Raw genomic sequence first — 25,614 nt, 5'->3', positions numbered from 1 at the left:
CAAGGTTATCCTCCTTAGTAGGAATACAGATGTTTCTTCTCCATTATCTGCAGCTCAGACTTGGAATTAAATGGTCTCCCATACTTCAGTGATTTCAATATCAGATCTTTATCACAGTCTAAAGGATATTGCGTCACCTTCTTGACGAGATCTTTATCACAGTCTAAAGGATATTGCGTCACCTTCTTGACGAGAGCAGGTGGTATATACATTGAATAGCCTATATTCGTCATTGAACTGAAAACACCTCTGATGCTATTCCGAATCTAAAGGATCTCTCCCTCTAACCGCTAACCTCAACTGGCATACCCCTATAGCTCTACATAGTGTTTTTCTACAATGAATCCCTTTAGTCTCCCTCAGTGTGTTCTTCTGCTTCTCAGTAACCTACTGGGCCTGTGTCAGGGCCTGGAGTTCAGGGGTTCTGAGGGCCAGTGGGCGCGGTACCGCCGCTGGGATGCCAGTACCAGAAGTGACCTCACCTTCCAGTTCCAAACAGACACGTCCGACGCCCTGATCCTCTACTTCGACGACGGCGGCTACTGTGACTTCCTGCTTCTCACCGTAACGGAAGGGAAGCTACAGCTTCGCTTCAGCATTGATTGCGCTGAGACCACAGTCACCGCTGACAAATCGGTCAACGACAGCTGCTGGCACTTTGCGATGGTCAGCCGACACAACCTCAGAACGGTCTTGGCCCTGGACGGGCAGACCAAGGCGGAGGATGTTCGACCAGAGCGCCAGTTCATGATTGTCGTCAGTGACCTGTTCCTCGGTGGCATTCCCGGAGACATCAGGACCTCGGTCATCACCCTGCCGACGGTTAGAGAGCTGCCTCCGTTCAAAGGATTTATCAAAGATCTGAATTACGGGAACAAGGTTCCCAAGCTGATCAACAGTCAGAAGGTACGTCTGGAGGAGATGGGTCTCTGTACAGGGAACCCGTGTGAGAATGGAGGCTCCTGCTCCGTGGCTGATGGAGAACCCTACTGCGACTGCTCCAAAACGGGATATACAGGAAGGACCTGCAGCCAAGGTAAGATGATTCTGTCTTACCAACCAATTTATTTTACTAATTGTAGATAAGTAACTATAAATCTGTGTAACTATACATTATGTAAACTGTAACTTCATGTTATCTCAAAGGGTTTTGTTACATTGTTAGCTCCATTTTAAAAGAACACACTCCCACACACCCACTTGTTACATTGTTAAAATAACACACTAACCACAATTTGGGGTTTTTGCATTTATAATTTACGAGATACAGAGTCACTGTTATAGAATGCGGGACTTCTCTGTGTGGGTGGTTCCTCTTTCTCAGTGGATTGAAAAGGGAATGTTTGTTGTATGTGGGCGTTATATCGGAAGTGGTATGCGAGGAAATAGCTTCTCTTTCTATTACTACTTTCAGGAGAAATCTGTACAGGGATACAGTATCGTTTGATAAGAGTCATATTACAAAGTTCAGATCTTTCTCTTCCCATCCAAATATTTGTTTTCCAGGGACCATAAGTGTAGAAAATAGTTTGAATAATAAGTAACAGCTTTATCTTCCTCCCTCTGGACACTTAGGCTATCTCTGCTATGTATCTTATTGAGCTGTGGTACTCTGACAAGGCTCATAGTAAAATCCTATTTCTGTTCATGCCTTTAGTTCTGCCTTTTTTTATGAGACAAAGGAAACTAATGCGTCTCTAGATGGCACCACATGCTCTTCTTCTCTGGGTTTTATGGGTATAGAGAACCAGTGTGAGTTTGATTGACTGCTGACCCACTTCCTGTTCCTGCCTGGTTAGACCACTTCCTGGCTGGTTAGGTCAGAGTGACATGGTCAAAAGACAACACAACTATCTTGAAACAAGAGGGAATGAATGCACACTGAATACTCCTCCATTGTGGTTCACTACCTTAGACTAAAGCTTTTAATTCCCCTGTTGGGTTCTTTTAGATATTAGTTACTACACTCCACTGCTATGCTTAGCATTCCAAAACACAACATACTAATGGCAGTAATAATACAGGGCGCAACCGTATATATTTTAGAATGGTTTAGAACAGTGTACAACATGTCAGACTCAGTGACTGGACACCACAACATGTCAGACTCAGTGACTGGACACTACAACATGTCCTCTGCACAGTGGTCAGACTCAGTGACTGGACACTACAACATGTCCTCGGCACAGTGGTCAGACTCAGTGACTGGACACTACAACATGTCCTCGGCACAGTGGTCAGACTCAGTGACTGGACACTACAACATGTCCTCGGCACAGTGGTCAGACTCAGTGACTGGACACTACAACATGTCAGACTCAGTGACTGGACACTACAACATGTCCTCTGCACTGTAGTCAGACTCAGTGACTGGACACTACAACATGTCCTCTGTACTGTAGTCAGACTCAGTGACTGGACACTACTACATGTCCTCTGCACAGTGGTCAGACTCAGTGACTGGACACTACAACATGTCCTCTGTACTGTAGTCAGACTCAGTGACTGGACACTAAAACATGTCCTCTGCACAGTGGTCAGACTCAGTGACTGGACACTACAACATGTCAGACTCAGTGACTGGACACTACAACATGTCCTCTGCACAGTGGTCAGACTCAGTGACTGGACACCACAACATGTCCTCTGTACTGTAGTCAGACTCAGTGACTGGACACTACAACATGTCAGACTCAGTGACTGGACAATACAACATGTCCTCTGCACAGTGGTCAGACTCAGTGACTGGACACTAAAACATGTCCTCTGCACAGTGGTCAGACTCAGTGACTGGACACTACAACATGTCCTCTGTACTGTAGTCAGACTCAGTGACTGGACACTACAACATGTCAGACTCAGTGACTGGACACTACAACATGTCCTCTGCACAGTGGTCAGACTCAGTGACTGGACACCACAACATGTCCTCTGTACTGTAGTCAGACTCAGTGACTGGACACTACAACATGTCAGACTCAGTGACTGGACAATACAACATGTCCTCTGCACAGTGGTCAGACTCAGTGACTGGACACTAAAACATGTCCTCTGCACAGTGGTCAGACTCAGTGACTGGACACTACAACATGTCCTCTGTACTGTAGTCAGACTCAGTGACTGGACACTACAACATGTCAGACTCAGTGACTGGACACTACAACATGTCCTCTGTACTGTAGTCAGACTCAGTGACTGGACACTACAACATGTCCTCTGTACTGTAGTCAGACTCAGTGACTGGACACTACAACAAGTCAGACTCAGTGACTGGACAGTACAACATGTCCTCTGCACAGTGGTCAGACTCAGTGACTGGACACTAAAACATGTCCTCTGCACAGTGGTCAGACTCAGTGACTGGACACTACAACATGTCCTCTGCACAGTGGTCAGACTCAGTGACTGGACACTACAACATGTCCTCGGCACAGTGGTCAGACTCAGTGACTGGACACTACAACATGTCCTCGGCACAGTGGTCAGCCTCCGTGACTGGACACTACAACATGTCAGACTCAGTGACTGGACACTACAACATGTCCTCTGCACTGTAGTCAGACTCAGTGACTGGACACTACAACATGTCCTCTGTACTGTAGTCAGACTCAGTGACTGGACACTACTACATGTCCTCTGCACAGTGGTCAGACTCAGTGACTGGACACTACAACATGTCCTCTGTACTGTAGTCAGACTCAGTGACTGGACACTAAAACATGTCCTCTGCACAGTGGTCAGACTCAGTGACTGGACACTACAACATGTCAGACTCAGTGACTGGACACTACAACATGTCCTCTGCACAGTGGTCAGACTCAGTGACTGGACACCACAACATGTGTCCTCTGTACTGTAGTCAGACTCAGTGACTGGACACTACAACATGTCAGACTCAGTGACTGGACAGTACAACATGTCCTCTGCACAGTGGTCAGACTCAGTGACTGGACACTAAAACATGTCCTCTGCACAGTGGTCAGACTCAGTGACTGGACACTACAACATGTCCTCTGTACTGTAGTCAGACTCAGTGACTGGACACTACAACATGTCAGACTCAGTGACTGGACACTACAACATGTCCTCTGTACTGTAGTCAGACTCAGTGACTGGACACTACAACATGTCCTCTGTACTGTAGTCAGACTCAGTGACTGGACACTACAACAAGTCAGACTCAGTGACTGGACAGTACAACATGTCCTCTGCACAGTGGTCAGACTCAGTGACTGGACACTAAAACATGTCCTCTGCACAGTGGTCAGACTCAGTGACTGGACACTACAACATGTCCTCTGCACAGTGGTCAGACTCAGTGACTGGACACTACAACATGTCCTCGGCACAGTGGTCAGACTCAGTGACTGGACACTACAACATGTCCTCGGCACAGTGGTCAGCCTCCGTGACTGGACACTACAACATGTCAGACTCAGTGACTGGACACTACAACATGTCCTCTGCACTGTAGTCAGACTCAGTGACTGGACACTACAACATGTCCTCTGTACTGTAGTCAGACTCAGTGACTGGACACTACTACATGTCCTCTTCACAGTGGTCAGACTCAGTGACTGGACACAACAACATGTCCTCTGTACTGTAGTCAGACTCAGTGACTGGACACTACAACATGTCAGACTTAGTGACTGGACACTACAACATGTCCTCTGTACTGTAGTCAGACTCAGTGACTGGACACTACAACATGTCCTCTGTACTGTAGTCAGACTCAGTGACTGGACACTACAACAAGTCAGACTCAGTGACTGGACAGTACAACATGTCCTCTGCACAGTGGTCAGACTCAGTGACTGGACACTAAAACATGTCCTCTGCACAGTGGTCAGACTCAGTGACTGGACACTACAACATGTCCTCTGCACAGTGGTCAGACTCAGTGACTGGACACTACAACATGTCCTCGGCACAGTGGTCAGACTCAGTGACTGGACACTACAACATGTCCTCGGCACAGTGGTCAGCCTCAGTGACTGGACACTACTACATGTCCTCTGCACAGTGGTCAGACTCAGTGACTGGACACTACAACATGTCCTCTGTACTGTAGTCAGTCTCAGTGACTGGACACTAAAACATGTCCTCTGCACAGTGGTCAGACTCAGTGACTGGACACTACAACATGTCAGACTCAGTGACTGGACACTACAACATGTCCTCTGTACTGTAGTCAGACTCAGTGACTGGACACTACAACATGTCAGACTCAGTGACTGGACACTACAACATGTCCTCTGCACAGTGGTCAGACTTAGTGACTGGACACTACAACATGTCCTCGGCACAGTGGTCAGACTCAGTGACTGGACACTACAACATGTCCTCTGCACTGTAGTCAGACTCAGTGTCTGGACACTACAACATGTCCTCTGTACTGTAGTCAGACTCAGTGACTGTACACTACAACATGTCCTCTGTACTGTAGTCAGACTCAGTGACTGGACACTACAACATGTCCTCTGTACTGTAGTCAGACTCAGTTACTGGACACTACAACATGTCCTCTGTACTGTAGTCAGACTCAGTGACTGGACACTACAACATGTCAGACTCAGTGATTGGACACTACAACATGTCCTCTGCACTGTAGTCAGACTCAGTGACTGGACACTACAACATGTCCTCTGCACAGTGGTCAGACTCAGTGACTGGACACTACAACATGTCCTCTGCACAGTGGTCAGACTCAGTGACTGGACACTACAACAAGTCAGAATCAGTGATTGAACACTACAACATGTCCTCTGTACTGTAGTCAGACTCAGTGATTGGACACTACAACATGTCCTCTGTACTGTAGTCAGACTCAGTGATTGGACACTACAACATGTCCTCTGCACAGTGGTCAGACTCAGTGACTGGACACTACAACATGTCAGACTCAGTGACTGGACACTACAACATGTCCTCTGCACAGTGGTCAGACTCAGTGACTGGACACCACAACATGTCCTCTGTACTGTAGTCAGACTCAGTGACTGGACACTACAACATGTCAGACTCAGTGACTGGACAATACAACATGTCCTCTGCACAGTGGTCAGACTCAGTGACTGGACACTAAAACATGTCCTCTGCACAGTGGTCAGACTCAGTGACTGGACACTACAACATGTCCTCTGTACTGTAGTCAGACTCAGTGACTGGACACTACAACATGTCAGACTCAGTGACTGGACACTACAACATGTCCTCTGTACTGTAGTCAGACTCAGTGACTGGACACTACAACATGTCCTCTGTACTGTAGTCAGACTCAGTGACTGGACACTACAACAAGTCAGACTCAGTGACTGGACAGTACAACATGTCCTCTGCACAGTGGTCAGACTCAGTGACTGGACACTAAAACATGTCCTCTGCACAGTGGTCAGACTCAGTGACTGGACACTACAACATGTCCTCTGCACAGTGGTCAGACTCAGTGACTGGACACTACAACATGTCCTCGGCACAGTGGTCAGACTCAGTGACTGGACACTACAACATGTCCTCGGCACAGTGGTCAGCCTCCGTGACTGGACACTACAACATGTCAGACTCAGTGACTGGACACTACAACATGTCCTCTGCACTGTAGTCAGACTCAGTGACTGGACACTACAACATGTCCTCTGTACTGTAGTCAGACTCAGTGACTGGACACTACTACATGTCCTCTGCACAGTGGTCAGACTCAGTGACTGGACACTACAACATGTCCTCTGTACTGTAGTCAGACTCAGTGACTGGACACTAAAACATGTCCTCTGCACAGTGGTCAGACTCAGTGACTGGACACTACAACATGTCAGACTCAGTGACTGGACACTACAACATGTCCTCTGCACAGTGGTCAGACTCAGTGACTGGACACCACAACATGTCCTCTGTACTGTAGTCAGACTCAGTGACTGGACACTACAACATGTCAGACTCAGTGACTGGACAGTACAACATGTCCTCTGCACAGTGGTCAGACTCAGTGACTGGACACTAAAACATGTCCTCTGCACAGTAGTCAGACTCAGTGACTGGACACTACAACATGTCCTCTGTACTGTAGTCAGACTCAGTGACTGGACACTACTACATGTCCTCTTCACAGTGGTCAGACTCAGTGACTGGACACAACAACATGTCCTCTGTACTGTAGTCAGACTCAGTGACTGGACACTACAACATGTCAGACTCAGTGACTGGACACTACAACATGTCCTCTGTACTGTAGTCAGACTCAGTGACTGGACACTACAACATGTCCTCTGTACTGTAGTCAGACTCAGTGACTGGACACTACAACAAGTCAGACTCAGTGACTGGACAGTACAACATGTCCTCTGCACAGTGGTCAGACTCAGTGACTGGACACTAAAACATGTCCTCTGCACAGTGGTCAGACTCAGTGACTGGACACTACAACATGTCCTCTGCACAGTGGTCAGACTCAGTGACTGGACACTACAACATGTCCTCGGCACAGTGGTCAGACTCAGTGACTGGACACTACAACATGTCAGACTCAGTGACTGGACACTACAACATGTCCTCTGCACTGTAGTCAGACTCAGTGACTGGACACTACAACATGTCCTCTGTACTGTAGTCAGACTCAGTGACTGGACACTACTACATGTCCTCTTCACAGTGGTCAGACTCAGTGACTGGACACAACAACATGTCCTCTGTACTGTAGTCAGTCTCAGTGACTGGACACTAAAACATGTCCTCTGCACAGTGGTCAGACTCAGTGACTGGACACTACAACATGTCAGACTCAGTGACTGGACACTACAACATGTCCTCTGTACTGTAGTCAGACTCAGTGACTGGACACTACAACATGTCAGACTCAGTGACTGGACACTACAACATGTCCTCTGCACAGTGGTCAGACTTAGTGACTGGACACTACAACATGTCCTCGGCACAGTGGTCAGACTCAGTGACTGGACACTACAACATGTCCTCTGCACTGTAGTCAGACTCAGTGTCTGGACACTACAACATGTCCTCTGTACTGTAGTCAGACTCAGTGACTGTACACTACAACATGTCCTCTGTACTGTAGTCAGACTCAGTGACTGGACACTACAACATGTCCTCTGTACTGTAGTCAGACTCAGTTACTGGACACTACAACATGTCCTCTGTACTGTAGTCAGACTCAGTGACTGGACACTACAACATGTCAGACTCAGTGATTGGACACTACAACATGTCCTCTGCACTGTAGTCAGACTCAGTGACTGGACACTACAACATGTCCTCTGCACAGTGGTCAGACTCAGTGACTGGACACTACAACATGTCCTCTGCACAGTGGTCAGAATCAGTGATTGAACACTACAACATGTCCTCTGTACTGTAGTCAGACTCAGTGACTGGACACTACAACATGTCAGACTCAGTGACTGGACACTACAACATGTCCTCTGTACGGTAGTCAGACTCAGTGCACTACAACATGTCCTCCAGACTGTAGTCAGATTCAGACATTATCCTTTGGCCTGGTTCTATTCTTTCTCTCCCTCTTTCCAACAATGAGAAGAGGCGAGAGAGGAGAGAGAGGAAAATAGATCCATCCAGTCGTTTGAGAGCTTCTCTCAGGCCGTGGGGGCGATGACATCCTTGTGCTAAAACAACCTAGATTGAAGAGGTTGCTTGTGATTCAGGACAACAGTTGAATAGAGGGCCATGTCGTCGCCCCCAGGACAGAGTTTATAATTCACAACACAGCAGCCCTATTATGGAGAGGACAAATGCCACTAGACTGGAGAACGGCACTCTGCTGCGGCCTTAGCTAGACTTGGTGTCCAGCTCACACACAGTAGTCCAGGCTATCTCTCTCTCTAGCTCTCTCTCTTTATCTCTCTCTATGTGTCTCTCTCTCTGTGTGTCTGTCTCTGTCAGTCTTAGCTGATGTGGCTGCTTGTTGATTACACCATGGATACTCTGAAGCATCATTTGGAGGATAATGAGAGCAGAAATGGCGGGACAAATACCACACTAAATTCATACTGACATCAGCAATCGACAACGTTTTACAGGGAGGTTTTTGTTGCCATAGTGTGTCTACAGCAACACTTACTGTTACACTTACAACACCACAGGTTATCCTATCTGCTGTCCATTGGCTTGTTCTGGACACTGCAGCCAGTCACATGACAGGAATGAGAAAAGTTGTATCTGTATTTGTATTCCAACCTTCTCCCATCTCCCATTCTTCTCCCTTCTCCCTTCTCCCCCCCTCCCCCTTCTCCCTTCTCCCTTCTCCCCCCCTCCCCCTTCTCCCTTCTCCCTTCTCCCCCCCCTCCCCTTCTCCCTTCTCCCCCCCTCTCCCTTCTCCCTTCTCCCTTCCTTCTCCCATCTCCCCTCCTTCTGCTAAAGCTTTGCTGTTGTTTTTCTAAAGACAGTCTTGCACTTGCAGGCAGGCTTTATGTACTGTCTGTCGTATAGCACAGACAGCATATTTTTTCCAACATTGCTAATAATCCCCATCAGCATTAGAGACGCAACTGTTCTTTCTGTGTGTGTGTGTCTGTGCAGTGTTATGCTACAGTTTGCTAGCCTAGAGGTGGCTGGATCAGGCTTCACCCAGCAGGCAGATTGCTGTCCTCACTAGGCCTAAGAAGCATTTAGCTGCTAGACTGGGATGGGTTATTTGTCCACTCAGTTTTCACTGTTGTCCATTTAGATCCAATTTATTTAAACCCAGCCTACTTAAGGCTATGTGTACTCAGTGTCCCTGTTTAACTGTGGATGAGAACACTACATGGACTAAACTAAAGTAAGAGCACAGGGTAACTGAGCTAGCTTAGCCTAGCCTAGCTTAAACATGAGCAACATCCTCAGCAGCATCACAGCCCTCAGCCCTTCATGATGATGACGTTATCCTAAACCTAGCTGAAACATCACCGATTAATTGGGTTAGCTTAGCTAGCATCGCAGCCTTCAGCGCCCAGACATGATCTCAGGCCCCACAAGATGAAACAACATCAACATCATTACATTACATCAGAACCATCATCAGCCGCACGCGATGACTTATTTAGCCTAGCCTTAGCTAGCTGGAACATAATCATTATCAGCGACCATCATCATCCCAGCCCTCATCCTGCCCATGTCCTCACAAGGGCAGATAGCCTAGTGAGTGTTGGGCCATTAACCGAAAGGTTGCCGATTAGAATCCCCCAGCTAACTTGGTAAAACAATTATTGATGTGCCCTTGAGCAAGGCACTTAACCCTAATTACTCCCATAAGTTGCTCTGGATAAGATCGGCTACCAAATGACTTAAATGTAGATAAAAGCTCAGCCTCACACAGGGTGACTGGGTTAGCGTTAGCCTAGCTGAAACGTTGTGATCATCCCTGCCCACAGCTCCATCAGAGCTCAGCCCTAAACACTACCCTCCAGCAGATGAAGACGATCGACAGTTGGCCATAAAACACATGCTCAGTCTGTCTGCCCATGTGGCTGAGTACGTCTATGTGTCAGGGTATTGGAATCAGGTACTGTTTTCTCGCCATTCTGCTGCTCTGTGAACTGGTGTTATAATCAGTCAAGACTATGTCAAAAACGGCATTTCCTATGTAGTGTGCTTCTCCTGACCAGGGTGTCAAGGGGGAAAGGGGGATACCTAGTCAGTTGCGCAACTCAATGCATTCAACCGAAATGTGTCTTCCGCATTTAACCCAACCCCTTTGAATCAGAGAGGTGCAGGGGGCTGCCTTAATTAATCAATGTCATTGGGGAGCAGTTGTTGTTTAAACTGCTTTGTAGGCTTCTAGAATGTAAACAAACTGATCCCCATTCTCTCATCACACTTCTTCCACTTCCTCCTTTTTTAATGAGCAGTTTAAATAGGCCTCGTTTTGCTTAAAATCTGCATGTCGTTGCCTGAGAAAACACTAGTAATTGAGGCCTAGTAAAATCTTAAACACGTGCTGAAACGATTCTTGCAAGCTTAGCTTTGGGGATTAATAAACATACATGGAAAAATGACCGTTTCAATAATATTACTATGAAAATAGGTCAGGGGGAAAAGAGGGAGGACGTGTGTGTGTGTGTGTGTGTGTGTGTGTGTGTGTGTGTGTGTGTGTGTGTGTGTGTGTGTGTGTGTGTGTGTGTGTGTGTGTGTGTGTGTGTGTGTGTGTGCGTTCACATGTTTCGTGTGAGTGTGCTTCTGTCTGTGTGTCTTTGCATGCGCCTAATTCCAACACAGTCAGAGCTCAGAGGGCACTTGTGTCTGTGTCCAAGCCTGAAAGTGATGTTAGGATTTGCAGGGATGGAGGATGGTGATGCATGCTGTGGCTGGTCAAATGGAGCAGGAAAGGATTACACGGAAACCACATGTTATTCTATCTGCTGTCCATTGGCTTGTTCTGGACACTGCAGCCAGTCACATGACAGAAAGGAGAAAAGTTGTATCTGTATTTGTATTCCAACCTTCTCCCCTCCCTTTCCCTTCTCCCCTCCTTCTCTCATCTCCCCTCCTTCTCCCTTCTCCCTCCTTCTCCCATCTCCCTTCCTTCTCTCATCTCCCCTCCTTCTCCCTTCTCCCCTCCTACTCTCATCTCCCCTCCTTCTCCCTTCTCCCCTCTTTCTCCCTTCTCCCCTCCTTCTCCCTTCTCCCCTCCTTCTCCCTTCTCCCCTCCTTCTCCCTTCTCCCCTCCTTCTCCCCTCTCCCCTCCTTCTCCCTTCTCCCCTCCTTCTCCCTTCTCCCCTCCTTCTCCCTTCTCCCCTCCTTCTCCCTTCTCCCCTCCTTCTCCCTTCTCCCCTCCTTCTCCCCTCTCCCCTCCTTCTCCCCTCTCCCTTCCTTCTCCCCTCCTTCTCCCTTCTCCCCTCCTTCTCCCCTCTCCCCTCCTTCTCCCCTCTCCCTTCCTTCTCCCCTCCTTCTCCCTTCTCCCCTCCTTCTCCCCCCTCCTCTCCCCCTCCTTCTCCCCTCTCCCTTCCTTCTCCCCTCCTTCTCCCATCTCCCCTCCTTCTCCCCTCTCCCTTCCTTCTCCCCTCCTTCTCCCTTCTCCCCTCCTTCTCCCCTCTCCCCTCCTTCTCCCTTCTCCCTTCCTTCTCCCCTCCTTCTCCCTTCTGCCTTCTTTCTCCCTTCTCCCTTCCTTCTCTCATCTCCCTTCCTTCTCCCTTCTGCCTTCTTTCTCCCTTCTCCCCTCCTTCTCCCTTCTCCCCTCCTTCAAGCTATTACATTGGTTAATTTGTAAACATTTGTAGAATGTTCTTTTCACTACGGAGTATTATAGAGTACTTTGTGTAGATCAATGACCAAAAAAAAAAAAAACAATAACATCTTTTTCAATCCCACTTTGTAATGCAATTTGGTTTTGAACAAACCCAACTGCGTGATACTTAAAATACCCACTGTAGCTACAGCAATCAGCGCAACATAGAATGAAACCTTTTCCCACACATTTAGTGGGACTTCACGGCCTTCCTGCAGGTAACACGATTGAGTGGCCATTTTGAGTGCACGCCCTTCAATTCAAGGTAAAAAAAGATATAATAAATTGTCCCTCATTTTAACCTGTTACTTGAACTGAACTCTCATTTTAATATGGTGGAACTATTCCTTAAAAAATATATATATTAGAGTCATTAAACATCAAATAGTCAAAGCTTTTTTTCCTGGTGTATGTTGGTGGGAAACTGAGTGGGTCGATCGTGACATGCCAACTCTGTTAACCATAGATAGACAGGCTAGACATTTTTTTTTACAATACATATTCTTCTAACAAGGCGATTCATAGCTGATTTAAGATTAAGTCGTCAACCCTGTTACGGTCAACCCTGTTAAGGTCAACCATGTTAAGGTCAACCCTGTTACGGTCAACCCTGTTACGGTCAACCCTGTTACGGTCAACCCTGTTAAGGTCAACCCTGTTACGGTCAACCCTGTTACGGTCAACCCTGTTAAGGTCAAACCTGTTAAGGTCAACCCTGTTACGGTCAACCCTGTTTCGGTCAACCCTGTTAAGGTCAACCCTGTTAAGGTCAACCCTGCTACGGTCAACCCTGCTACGGTCAACCCTGTTACGGTCAACCCTGTTAAGGTCAACCCTGTTACGGTCAACCCTGTTACGGTCAACCCTGTTACGGTCAACCCTGTTACGGTCAACCCTGTTAAGGTCAACCCTGTTACAGTCAACCCTGTTTCGGTCAACCCTGTTACGGTCAACCCTGTTAAGGTCAACCCTGTTAAGGTCAACCCTGCTACGGTCAACCCTGCTACGGTCAACCCTGTTACGGTCAACCCTGTTAAGGTCAACCCTGTTACTTTATTTGGCACTTAATAGGCACTTACTATAGTATTTTCATTTTTTTATGTAGCCTCTTGAGATGGGAAAACATGTTTTTTATTCAGTTGAACATGTGCTCTTTATGACAATGTAAAAATGTTGTGAAATAAAGCATTCCCCCCCCCCCCCTTCTCACAAAGATGCACTACTCAAAATGCACCTAATTTGTGGAATGACCCAGTTATCACCATCTTCCCACACGTTGGTTGGGTGTGATTTGAATGGCCTCCAGTGCAGCTGGCTGGCCAGAGATCAAACCACGGCAGCTAGCGGTAATTGCTTTGAGTCAAATTAATATCTGATATGGCGTATTAGCCTGGCACTTTAAACGTCTAATACAGTCCTTTTTAATTAAGATCTGTTTCATTTCCTACTACTTGTTGCTCTCAGGGGCTGATTAAAGGAATTTGTCGGCGTTTAGCTTTTACAACCATTCCAGCTACACACAATCACACACACAAGTGTGTGCGCGCACACACACTGACACACACACACACACACACACACACACACACACACACACACACACACACACACACACACACACACACACACACACACACACACACACACACACACACACACACACACACACACACACACACACACAGCACCAGCCGGCCGGCTGGCCGGGGTTATGTTGTCTTGTGGTTATGCAGAGATAGCCATGGACAACTGCAATATATATAGCCATAAGAGAATACATGGCTTCCTGTTGCGTAGTTACTTAATTTGTGTAAATTCAATTTGTTACTACGCTTTTTCTGGGTGTTGAGTTTTCGGTTTTATTAACCAGTCTGAACCCCTGATGGAGTAAACAGTGTGCATTCCTATAAGCCAATGAGAAGCCAGAGGAGGTGTTGAAGTTGGTGTGTGGAGAGGATTTGAGTCGGCAGTGAAGTCTGGGGGTTGGGGTGGGGGGTGGGGGGTGGGGGGAGTTGAGTCGGCAGTGAAGTCTGGGGGTTGGTGGGGGTGGGGGTTGAGTCGGCAGTGAAGTCTGGGGGGGGGTTGTCTAGATAATGGGTCCAGGGGGTTTTGAGGGAGCCACAAACCTCACAGCATCATAAATCCACATCAGGCCCTCTAAGGCAACTGAGATTGGTTTATCTCAACTCTAACTAGTGTATAAGGGAGCACTGTGGTGTACATGATGTGTAATATTATGTCTCTAATGGGATATTTGCTACTATGTGAAAGAGTTGTTTGGGTAATACAATGAATCAGACGAATTGATGCTTTCATAATGTACAGTTTGGTTCCCTGAAATGATAGGAAGGATGCTCCTTTCTCCACAGGGTTTTAAATGTTATTTTAAAACAAGCATGTGCAGGGTCACCTCTCGTCCTTCACATGGTGACGGAGAAGTAATGCTTTAGTTGTGTAGTTAGATAGTTATTGTTGCGTGATTGACAGCATGCAAGCCAAAGCAGTGTGACTGTACCCTACTCTACGCTAACGCTCGACATCTCTGTTCCTTTTCTTTCCTCGACACTGCTGACTTTTCATCAGCCGTTCAGAGGAAACCAGGTGAGTTCTGTTCTGAGGTCAGGAGTTAATACAGGAAGCCAGGTGAGTTCTGTTCTGAGGTCAGGAGTTAATACAGGAAGCCAGGTGAGTTCTGTTCTGAGGTCAGGAGTTAATACAGGAAGCCAGGTGAGTTCTGTTCTGAGGTCAGGAGTTAATACAGGAAGCCAGGTGAGTTCTGTTCTGAGGTCAGGAGTTAATACAGGAAGCCAGGTGAGTTCTGTTCTGAGGTCAGGAGTTAATACGGGAAGCCAGGTGAGTTCTGTTCTGAGGTCAGGAGTTAATACAGAAAGCCAGGTGAGTTCTGTTCTGAGGTCAGGAGTTAATACAGGAAGCCAGGTGAGTTCTGTTCTGAGGTCAGGAGTTAATACAGAAAGCCAGGTGAGTTCTGTTCTGAGGATAAGGGTCAGGAGTTAATACATTACACACTTTCAGATGGAGTTTAATATGAATGTAAATATGAATGTAAGACATATATCTATATAAATAATGAACTGAAATTGCAAATAGAAACTTGTTATATCAATAGGCCCATAGAAATCAATATGATCAGTATTTTAGCAGCGTAGTGGTACTTGATGCTTCCATGTAGACAGCCATGCCGAAAGCTTTGTTTTTTGGTGTTGATTACCATGCTTTGCCTTATAGCAAAGTGTGCCTAATCACACTATAACAGCTGTGTTGGTGTGGTGGTGTCCTTATACTCTGTCTCTCCATCTATCCTTCTTCTCCCTCAAGGCTTCTCACATCTGAAGGCATCTGAGTCAGGTACGCCTCTCTTCTTTTCTCTCTTTTTCACTCATGGCATCACCTGGTTTGTGGGTCCCGAGTGTGTGTTCCTGTGTGCTGCCGCTACCTGCCAGTGTGTTCTGCTGTCATCACATTACTGCAGGGGGAGGATGAGTCCGGAGGATGGGGCTGATTGGCATGTCTTGGTCAGACCGCGCCTCCTCTCCCTACCCCCTGTAACAGGACTCTTCCCTACCTCCTGTAACAGGACTCAACAACACCTCCTGTAACAGGACTCAACAACACCTCCTGTAACAGGACTCTACCCTACCCCCTGTAACAGGACTCTACACTACCCCCTGGAACAGGACTCTACCCTACCCCCTGTAACAGGACTCTACACTACCCCCTGGAACAGGACTCTACCCTACCCCCTGTAACAGGACTCTACCCTACCCCCTGTAACAGGACTCTACACTACCCCCTGGAACAGGACTCTACCCTACCCCCTGTAACAGGACTCTACCCTACCCCCTGTAACAGGACTCTACACTACCCCCTGTAACAGGACTCTACACTACCCCCTGTAACAGGACTCTTCCCTAACTACTGTAACAGGACTCTACCCTACCCCCTGTAACAGGACTCTACCCTACCCCCTGTAACAGGACTCTACACTACCCCCTGTAACAGGACTCTACCCTACCCCCTGTAACAGGACTCTTCCCTACCCCCTGTAACAGGACTCTACACTACCTCCTGTAACAGGACTCTACACTACCTCCTGTAACAGGACTCTACCCTACCCCCTGTAACAGGACTCTACCCTACCCCCTGTAACAGGACTCTACACTACCTCCTGTAACAGGACTCTACACTACCCCCTGTAACAGGACTCTACACTACCCCCTGTAACAGGACTCTACACTACCCCCTGTAACAGGACTCTTCCCTAACTACTGTAACAGGACTCTACCCTACCCCCTGTAACAGGACTCTACCCTACCCCCTGTAACAGGACTCTACACTACCTCCTGTGACAGGACTCTACCCTACCCCCTGTAACAGGACTCTACACTACCCCCTGGAACAGGACTCTACCCTACCCCCTGTACCAGGACTCTACACTACCCCCTGTAACAGGACTCTTCCCTAACTACTGTAACAGGACTCTACCCTACCCCCTGTAACAGGACTCTACCCTACCCCCTGTAACAGGACTCTACACTACCCCCTGTAACAGGACTCTACACTACCCCCTGTAACAGGACTCTTTCCTACCCCCTGTAACAGGACTCTACACTACCCCCTGTAACAGGACTCTACACTACCCCCTGTAACAGGACTCTACACTACCCCCTGTAACAGGACTCTTTCCTACCCCCTGTAACAGGACTCTACACTACCCCCTGTAACAGGACTCTTTCCTACCCACTGTAACAGGACTCTACCCTACCCCCTGTAACAGGACTCTACACTACCCCCTGTAACAGGACTCTTTCCTACCCCCTGTAACAGGACTCTACACTACCCCCTGTAACAGGACTCTACACTACCTCCTGTAACAGGACTCTACACTACCCCCTGTAACAGGACTCTACACTACCCCCTGTAACAGGACTCTTCCCTAACTACTGTAACAGGACTCTTTCCTACCCCCTGTAACAGGACTCTACACTACCCCCTGTAACAGGACTCTACACTACCTCCTGTAACAGGACTCTACACTACCCCCTGTAACAGGACTCTACACTACCCCCTGTAACAGGACTCTTCCCTAACTACTGTAACAGGACTCTACCCTACCCCCTGTAACAGGACTCTACCCTACCCCCTGTAACAGGACTCTACCCTACCCCCTGTAACAGGACTCTACACTACCCCCTGTAACAGGACTCTACACTACCCCCTGTAACAGGACTCTTTCCTACCCATAACAGGACCCTTCCCTAACTACTGTAACAGGACTCTACCCTACCCCCTGTAACAGGACTCTACCCTACCCCCTGTAACAGGACTCTACACTACCCCCTGTAACAGGACTCTACACTACCCCCTGTAACAGGACTCTCCCTACCCCTGTAACAGGACTCTACACTACCCCTGTAACAGGACTCTACACTACCCTCTGTAACAGGACTCTACACTACCCCCTGTAACAGGACTCTACACTACCCCCTGTAACAGGACTCTACCCTACCCCCTGTAACAGGACTCTACACTACCCCCTGTAACAGGACTCTACACTACCCCCTGTAACAGGACTCTACACTACCCCCTGTAACAGGACTCTACACTACCCCCTGTAACAGGACTCTACACTACCCCCTGTAACAGGACTCTACACTACCCCCTGTAATAGGACTCTACACTACCCCCTGTAACAGGACTCTACACTACCCCCTGTAACAGGACTCTACACTACCCCCTGTAACAGGACTCTACACTACCCCCTGTAACAGGACTCTTCCCTAACTACTGTAACAGGACTCTACACTACCCCCTGTAACAGGACTCTACACTACCCCCTGTATAACAGGACTCTACCCTACCCCTGTAACAGGACTCTACACTACCCCCTGTAACAGGACTCTTCCCTAACTACTGTAACAGGACTCTACACTACCCCCTGTAACAGGACTCTACACTACCCCCTGTAACAGGACTCTACCCTACCCCCTGTAACAGGACTCTACACTACCCCCTGTAACAGGACTCTTCCCTAACTACTGTAACAGGACTCTACACTACCCCCTGTAACAGGACTCTACACTACCCCCTGTAACAGGACTCTACACTACCCCCTGTAACAGGACTCTACACTACCCCCTGTAACAGGACTCTACACTACCCCCTGTAACAGGACTCTACACTACCCCCTGTAACAGGACTCTACACTACCCCCTGTAACAGGACTCTACACTACCCCCTGTAACAGGACTCTACACTACCCCCTGTAACAGGACTCTACACTACCCCCTGTAACAGTACTCTACACTACCCCCTGTAACAGGACTCTACACTACCCCCTGTAACAGGACTCTACACTACCTCCTGTAACAGGACTCTTCCCTACTCATAACATGACTCTTCCCTACCCTCTGTAACAGTACTCTTCCCTACCCCCTGTAACAGGACTCTACACTACCCCCTGTAACAGGACTCTTCCCTACCCCCTGTAACAGGACTCTACACTACCCCCTGTAACAGGACTCCTCCCTACCCCCTGTAACAGGACTCTACACTACCCCCTGTAACAGGACTCTACACTACCTCCTGTAACAGGACTCTTCCCTACTCATAACATGACTCTTCCCTACCCTCTGTAACATGACTCTACACTAGCTACTGTAACAGTACTCTTCCCTACCCTCTGTAACAGTACTCTACACTACCTCCTGTAACAGGACTCTTCCCTACTCATAACATGACTCTACACTACCCTCTGTAACAGTACTCTTCCCTACCCCCTGTAACAGTACTCTTCCCTACCCCCTGTAACATGACTCTTCCCTACCCTCTGTAACAGTACTCTTCCCTACCCCCTGTAACAGGACTCTACACTAGCTACTGTAACAGTACTCTTCCCTACCCTCTGTAACAGTACTCTACACTACCTCCTGTAACAGGACTCTTCCCTACTCATAACATGACTCTACACTACCCCCTGTAACAGTACTCTTCCCTACCCTCTGTAACATGACTCTACACTAGCTACTGTAACAGTACTCTTCCCTACCCTCTGTAACAGTACTCTACACTACCTCCTGTAACAGGACTCTTCCCTACTCATAACATGACTCTACACTACCCTCTGTAACAGTACTCTACACTACCTCCTGTAACAGGACTCTTCCCTACTCATAACATGACTCTTCCCTACCCCCTGTAACAGTACTCTTCCCTACCCCCTGTAACAGTACTCTTCCCTACCCCCTGTAACAGGACTCTACACTACCCCCTGTAACAGGACTCTACACTATCCCCTGTAACAGGACTCTTCCCTACCCCCTGTAACAGGACTCCTCCCTACCCCCTGTAACAGGACTCTACACTATCCCCTGTAACAGGACTCTTCCCTACCCCCTGTAACAGGACTCCTCCCTACCCCCTGTAACAGGACTCTACACTATCCCCTGTAACAGGACTCTACACTACCTCCTGTAACAGGACTCTTTCCTACTCATAACATGACTCTTCCCTACCCTCTGTAACAGGACTCCTCCCTACCCCCTGTAACAGGACTCTTCCCTACCCCCTGTAACAGGACTCTACACTACCCCCTGTAACATGACTCTTCCCTACCCCCTGTAACAGGACTCTACCCTACCCCCTGTAACAGGACTCTACACTACCTCCTGTAACAGGACTCTACACTACCCCCTGTAACAGGACTCTACACTACCCCCTGTAACAGGACTCTACACTACCCCCTGTAACAGGACTCTTCCCTAACTACTGTAACAGGACTCTACCCTACCCCCTGTAACAGGACTCTACCCTACCCCCTGTAACAGGACTCTACACTACCTCCTGTGACAGGACTCTACCCTACCCCCTGTAACAGGACTCTACACTACCCCCTGGAACAGGACTCTACCCTACCCCCTGTAACAGGACTCTACACTACCCCCTGTAACAGGACTCTTCCCTAACTACTGTAACAGGACTCTACCCTACCCCCTGTAACAGGACTCTACCCTACCCCCTGTAACAGGACTCTACACTACCCCCTGTAACAGGACTCTACACTACCCCCTGTAACAGGACTCTTTCCTACCCCCTGTAACAGGACTCTACACTACCCCCTGTAACAGGACTCTACACTACCCCCTGTAACAGGACTCTACACTACCCCCTGTAACAGGACTCTTTCCTACCCCCTGTAACAGGACTCTACACTACCCCCTGTAACAGGACTCTTTCCTACCCACTGTAACAGGACTCTACCCTACCCCCTGTAACAGGACTCTACACTACCCCCTGTAACAGGACTCTTTCCTACCCCCTGTAACAGGACTCTACACTACCCCCTGTAACAGGACTCTACACTACCTCCTGTAACAGGACTCTACACTACCCCCTGTAACAGGACTCTACACTACCCCCTGTAACAGGACTCTTCCCTAACTACTGTAACAGGACTCTTTCCTACCCCCTGTAACAGGACTCTACACTACCCCCTGTAACAGGACTCTACACTACCTCCTGTAACAGGACTCTACACTACCCCCTGTAACAGGACTCTACACTACCCCCTGTAACAGGACTCTTCCCTAACTACTGTAACAGGACTCTACCCTACCCCCTGTAACAGGACTCTACCCTACCCCCTGTAACAGGACTCTACCCTACCCCCTGTAACAGGACTCTACACTACCCCCTGTAACAGGACTCTACACTACCCCCTGTAACAGGACTCTTTCCTACCCATAACAGGACTCTTCCCTAACTACTGTAACAGGACTCTACCCTACCCCCTGTAACAGGACTCTACCCTACCCCCTGTAACAGCACTCTACACTACCCCCTGTAACAGGACTCTACACTACCCCCTGTAACAGGACTCTCCCTACCCCCTGTAACAGGACTCTACACTACCCCCTGTAACAGGACTCTACACTACCCTCTGTAACAGGACTCTACACTACCCCCTGTAACAGGACTCTACACTACCCCCTGTAACAGGACTCTACCCTACCCCCTGTAACAGGACTCTACACTACCCCCTGTAACAGGACTCTACACTACCCCCTGTAACAGGACTTTACACTACCCCCTGTAACAGGACTCTACACTACCCCCTGTAACAGGACTCTACACTACCCCCTGTAACAGGACTCTACACTACCCCCTGTAATAGGACTCTACACTACCCCCTGTAACAGGACTCTACACTACCCCCTGTAACAGGACTCTACACTACCCCCTGTAACAGGACTCTACACTACCCCCTGTAACAGGACTCTTCCCTAACTACTGTAACAGGACTCTACACTACCCCCTGTAACAGGACTCTACACTACCCCCTGTATAACAGGACTCTACCCTACCCCTGTAACAGGACTCTACACTACCCCCTGTAACAGGACTCTTCCCTAACTACTGTAACAGGACTCTACACTACCCCCTGTAACAGGACTCTACACTACCCCCTGTAACAGGACTCTACCCTACCCCCTGTAACAGGACTCTACACTACCCCCTGTAACAGGACTCTTCCCTAACTACTGTAACAGGACTCTACACTACCCCCTGTAACAGGACTCTACACTACCCCCTGTAACAGGACTCTACACTACCCCCTGTAACAGGACTCTACACTACCCCCTGTAACAGGACTCTACACTACCCCCTGTAACAGGACTCTACACTACCCCCTGTAACAGGACTCTACACTACCCCCTGTAACAGGACTCTACACTACCCCTTGTAACAGGACTCTACACTACCCCCTGTAACAGGACTCTACACTACCCCCTGTAACAGTACTCTACACTACCCCCTGTAACAGGACTCTACACTACCCCCTGTAACAGGACTCTACACTACCTCCTGTAACAGGACTCTTCCCTACTCATAACATGACTCTTCCCTACCCTCTGTAACAGTACTCTTCCCTACCCCCTGTAACAGGACTCTACACTACCCCCTGTAACAGGACTCTTCCCTACCCCCTGTAACAGGACTCTACACTACCCCCTGTAACAGGACTCCTCCCTACCCCCTGTAACAGGACTCTACACTACCCCCTGTAACAGGACTCTACACTACCTCCTGTAACAGGACTCTTCCCTACTCATAACATGACTCTTCCCTACCCTCTGTAACATGACTCTACACTAGCTACTGTAACAGTACTCTTCCCTACCCTCTGTAACAGTACTCTACACTACCTCCTGTAACAGGACTCTTCCCTACTCATAACATGACTCTACACTACCCTCTGTAACAGTACTCTTCCCTACCCCCTGTAACAGTACTCTTCCCTACCCCCTGTAACATGACTCTTCCCTACCCTCTGTAACAGTACTCTTCCCTACCCCCTGTAACAGGACTCTACACTAGCTACTGTAACAGTACTCTTCCCTACCCTCTGTAACAGTACTCTACACTACCTCCTGTAACAGGACTCTTCCCTACTCATAACATGACTCTACACTACCCCCTGTAACAGTACTCTTCCCTACCCTCTGTAACATGACTCTACACTAGCTACTGTAACAGTACTCTTCCCTACCCTCTGTAACAGTACTCTACACTACCTCCTGTAACAGGACTCTTCCCTACTCATAACATGACTCTACACTACCCTCTGTAACAGTACTCTACACTACCTCCTGTAACAGGACTCTTCCCTACTCATAACATGACTCTTCCCTACCCCCTGTAACAGTACTCTTCCCTACCCCCTGTAACAGGACTCTACACTACCCCCTGTAACAGGACTCTACACTATCCCCTGTAACAGGACTCTTCCCTACCCCCTGTAACAGGACTCTACACTATCCCCTGTAACAGGACTCTTCCCTACCCCCTGTAACAGGACTCCTCCCTACCCCCTGTAACAGGACTCTACACTATCCCCTGTAACAGGACTCTACACTACCTCCTGTAACAGGACTCTTTCCTACTCATAACATGACTCTTCCCTACCCTCTGTAACAGGACTCCTCCCTACCCCCTGTAACAGGACTCTTCCCTACCCCCTGTAACAGGACTCTACACTACCCCCTGTAACATGACTCTTCCCTACCCCCTGTAACAGGACTCCTCCCTACCCTCTGTAACATGACTCTACACTAGCTACTGTAACAGTACTCTGCCCTACCCTCTGTAACAGTACTCTACACTACCTCCTGTAACAGGACTCTTCCCTACTCATAACATGACTCTACACTACCCTCTGTAACAGTACTCTACACTACCTCCTGTAACAGGACTCTTCCCTACTCATAACATGACTCTTCCCTACCCTCTGTAACAGGACTCTTCCCTACCCCCTGTAACAGGACTCTTCCCTACCCCCTGTAACAGTACTCTGCCCTACCCTCTGTAACATGACTCTTCCCTACTCATAACATGACTCTTCCCTACCCTCTGTAACAGTACTCTTCCCTACCCCCTGTAACAGGACTCTTCCCTACCTCCTGTAACAGGACTCTTCCCTACCCCCTGTAACAGGACTCTTCCCTACCCCCTGTAACAGGACTCTTCCCTACCCCCTGTAACAGGACTCTTCCCTACCCCCTGTAACAGGACTCTTCCCTACCCCCTGTAACAGGACTCTTCCCTACCCCCTGTAACAGGACTCTACCCTACCCCCTGGAACAGGACTCTACACTACCCCCTGTAACAGGACTCTACACTACCCCCTGTAACAGGACTCTTCCCTACCCCCTGTAACAGGACTCTTCCCTACCCCCTGTAACAGGACTCTTCCCTACCCCCTGTAACAGGACTCTACACTACCCCCTGTAACAGGACTCTTCCCTACCCCCTGTAACAGGACTCTACACTACCCCCTGTAACAGGACTCTACACTACCCCCTGTAACAGGACTCTACACTACCCCCTGTAACAGGACTCTACACTACCCCCTGTAACAGGACTCTACACTACCCCCTGTAACAGGACTCTACACTGCCCCCTTTAACAGGACTCTACACTACCTACTGTATTAGGACTCTACACTACCCCCTGTAACAGGACTCTACACTACCCCCTGTAACAGGACTCTACACTACCTCCTGTAACAGGACTCTTTCCTACTCATAACATGACTCTACCCTACCCTCTGTAACATGACTCTACACTAGCTACTGTAACAGTACTCTACCCTACCCCTGTAACAGGACTCTACACTACCTCCTGTAACAGGACTCTTCCCTACTCATAACATGACTCTTCCCTACCCTCTGTAACAGGACTCTTCCCTACCCCCTGTAACAGTACTCTTCCCTACCCCCTGTAACAGGACTCTTCCCTACCCTCTGTAACAGGACTCCTCCCTACCCCCTGTAACAGGACTCTACACTACCCCCTGTAACAGGACTCTACACTACCCCCTGTAACAGGACTCTTCCCTACCCCCTGTAACAGGACTCTACACTACCCCCTGTAACAGGACTCTTCCCTACCCCCTGTAACAGGACTCCTCCCTACCCCCTGTAACAGGACTCTACCCTACCCCCTGTAACAGGACTCTATACTACCTCCTGTAACAGGACTCTTCCCTACTCATAACATGACTCTTCCCTACCCTCTGTAACAGGACTCTTCCCTACCCCCTGTAACAGGACTCTACACTACCCCCTGTAACAGGACTCTACCCTACCCCCTGTAACAGGACTCTACACTACCTCCTGTAACAGGACTCTTCCCTACCCCCTGTAACATGACTCTACACTAGCTACTGTAACAGTACTCTTCCCTACCCTCTGTAACAGTACTCTACACTACCTCCTGTAACAGGACTCTTCCCTACCCCCTGTAACAGGACTCTTCCCTACCCCCTGTAACAGGACTCTTCCCTACCCCCTGTAACAGGACTCTACACTACCCCCTGTAACAGGACTCTACACTACCCCCTGTAACATGACTCTTCCCTACCCCCTGTAACAGGACTCTACACTACCCCCTGTAACAGGACTCTTCCCTACCCCCTGTAACAGGACTCTACACTACCCCCTGTAACAGGACTCTACACTATCCCCTGTAACAGGACTCTACACTAGCTACTGTAACAGGACTCTTCCCTACCCCTGTAACAGGACTCTTCCCTACTCATAACATGACTCTTCCCTACCCTCTGTAACAGGACTCTACACTACCCCCTGTAACAGGACTCTTCCCTACCCCCTGTAACAGGACTCTACACTACCCCCTGTAACAGGACTCTACCCTACCCCCTGTAACAGGACTCTACACTACCTCCTGTAACAGGACTCTTTCCTACTCATAACATGACTCTTCCCTACCCTCTGTAACAGGACTCTACACTACCCCCTGTAACAGGACTCTACCCTACCCCCTGTAACAGGACTCTA

At 48.6% G+C, this 25,614-nt stretch overlaps 1 protein-coding gene across 9 annotated transcripts in view; it reads left to right on the top strand.

Moving 5' to 3' along the window:
- Nucleotides 1–253: 253 nt before the first annotated feature.
- LOC135557920 (neurexin-3b) overlaps nucleotides 254–25,614 on the top strand; it is a 608,535-nt gene continuing 583,174 nt past the window's right edge. For 5 of the 9 annotated variants that reach the window (XM_064991637.1, XM_064991635.1, XM_064991636.1 and 2 more), the window contains exon 1: nucleotides 254–1,036. In XM_064991637.1, the coding sequence (XP_064847709.1) occupies nucleotides 340–1,036 (697 nt within the window). In that variant the 5' untranslated portion in view covers nucleotides 254–339. Of the gene's footprint in view, nucleotides 1,037–10,320; nucleotides 10,346–14,821; nucleotides 14,840–15,574; nucleotides 15,605–25,614 lie in introns of all 9 variants that reach the window. The other 4 variants (XM_064991629.1, XM_064991628.1, XM_064991634.1 and 1 more) reach the window with 2 other exon arrangements.

This window comes from Oncorhynchus masou, chromosome 16, assembly GCF_036934945.1.
Source record: "Oncorhynchus masou masou isolate Uvic2021 chromosome 16, UVic_Omas_1.1, whole genome shotgun sequence".
Classification (NCBI taxonomy): domain Eukaryota; kingdom Metazoa; phylum Chordata; class Actinopteri; order Salmoniformes; family Salmonidae; genus Oncorhynchus; species Oncorhynchus masou.
Note: the sequence above shows the minus strand (reverse complement) of the source record. Positions and strands in the feature narration are given on the sequence as shown.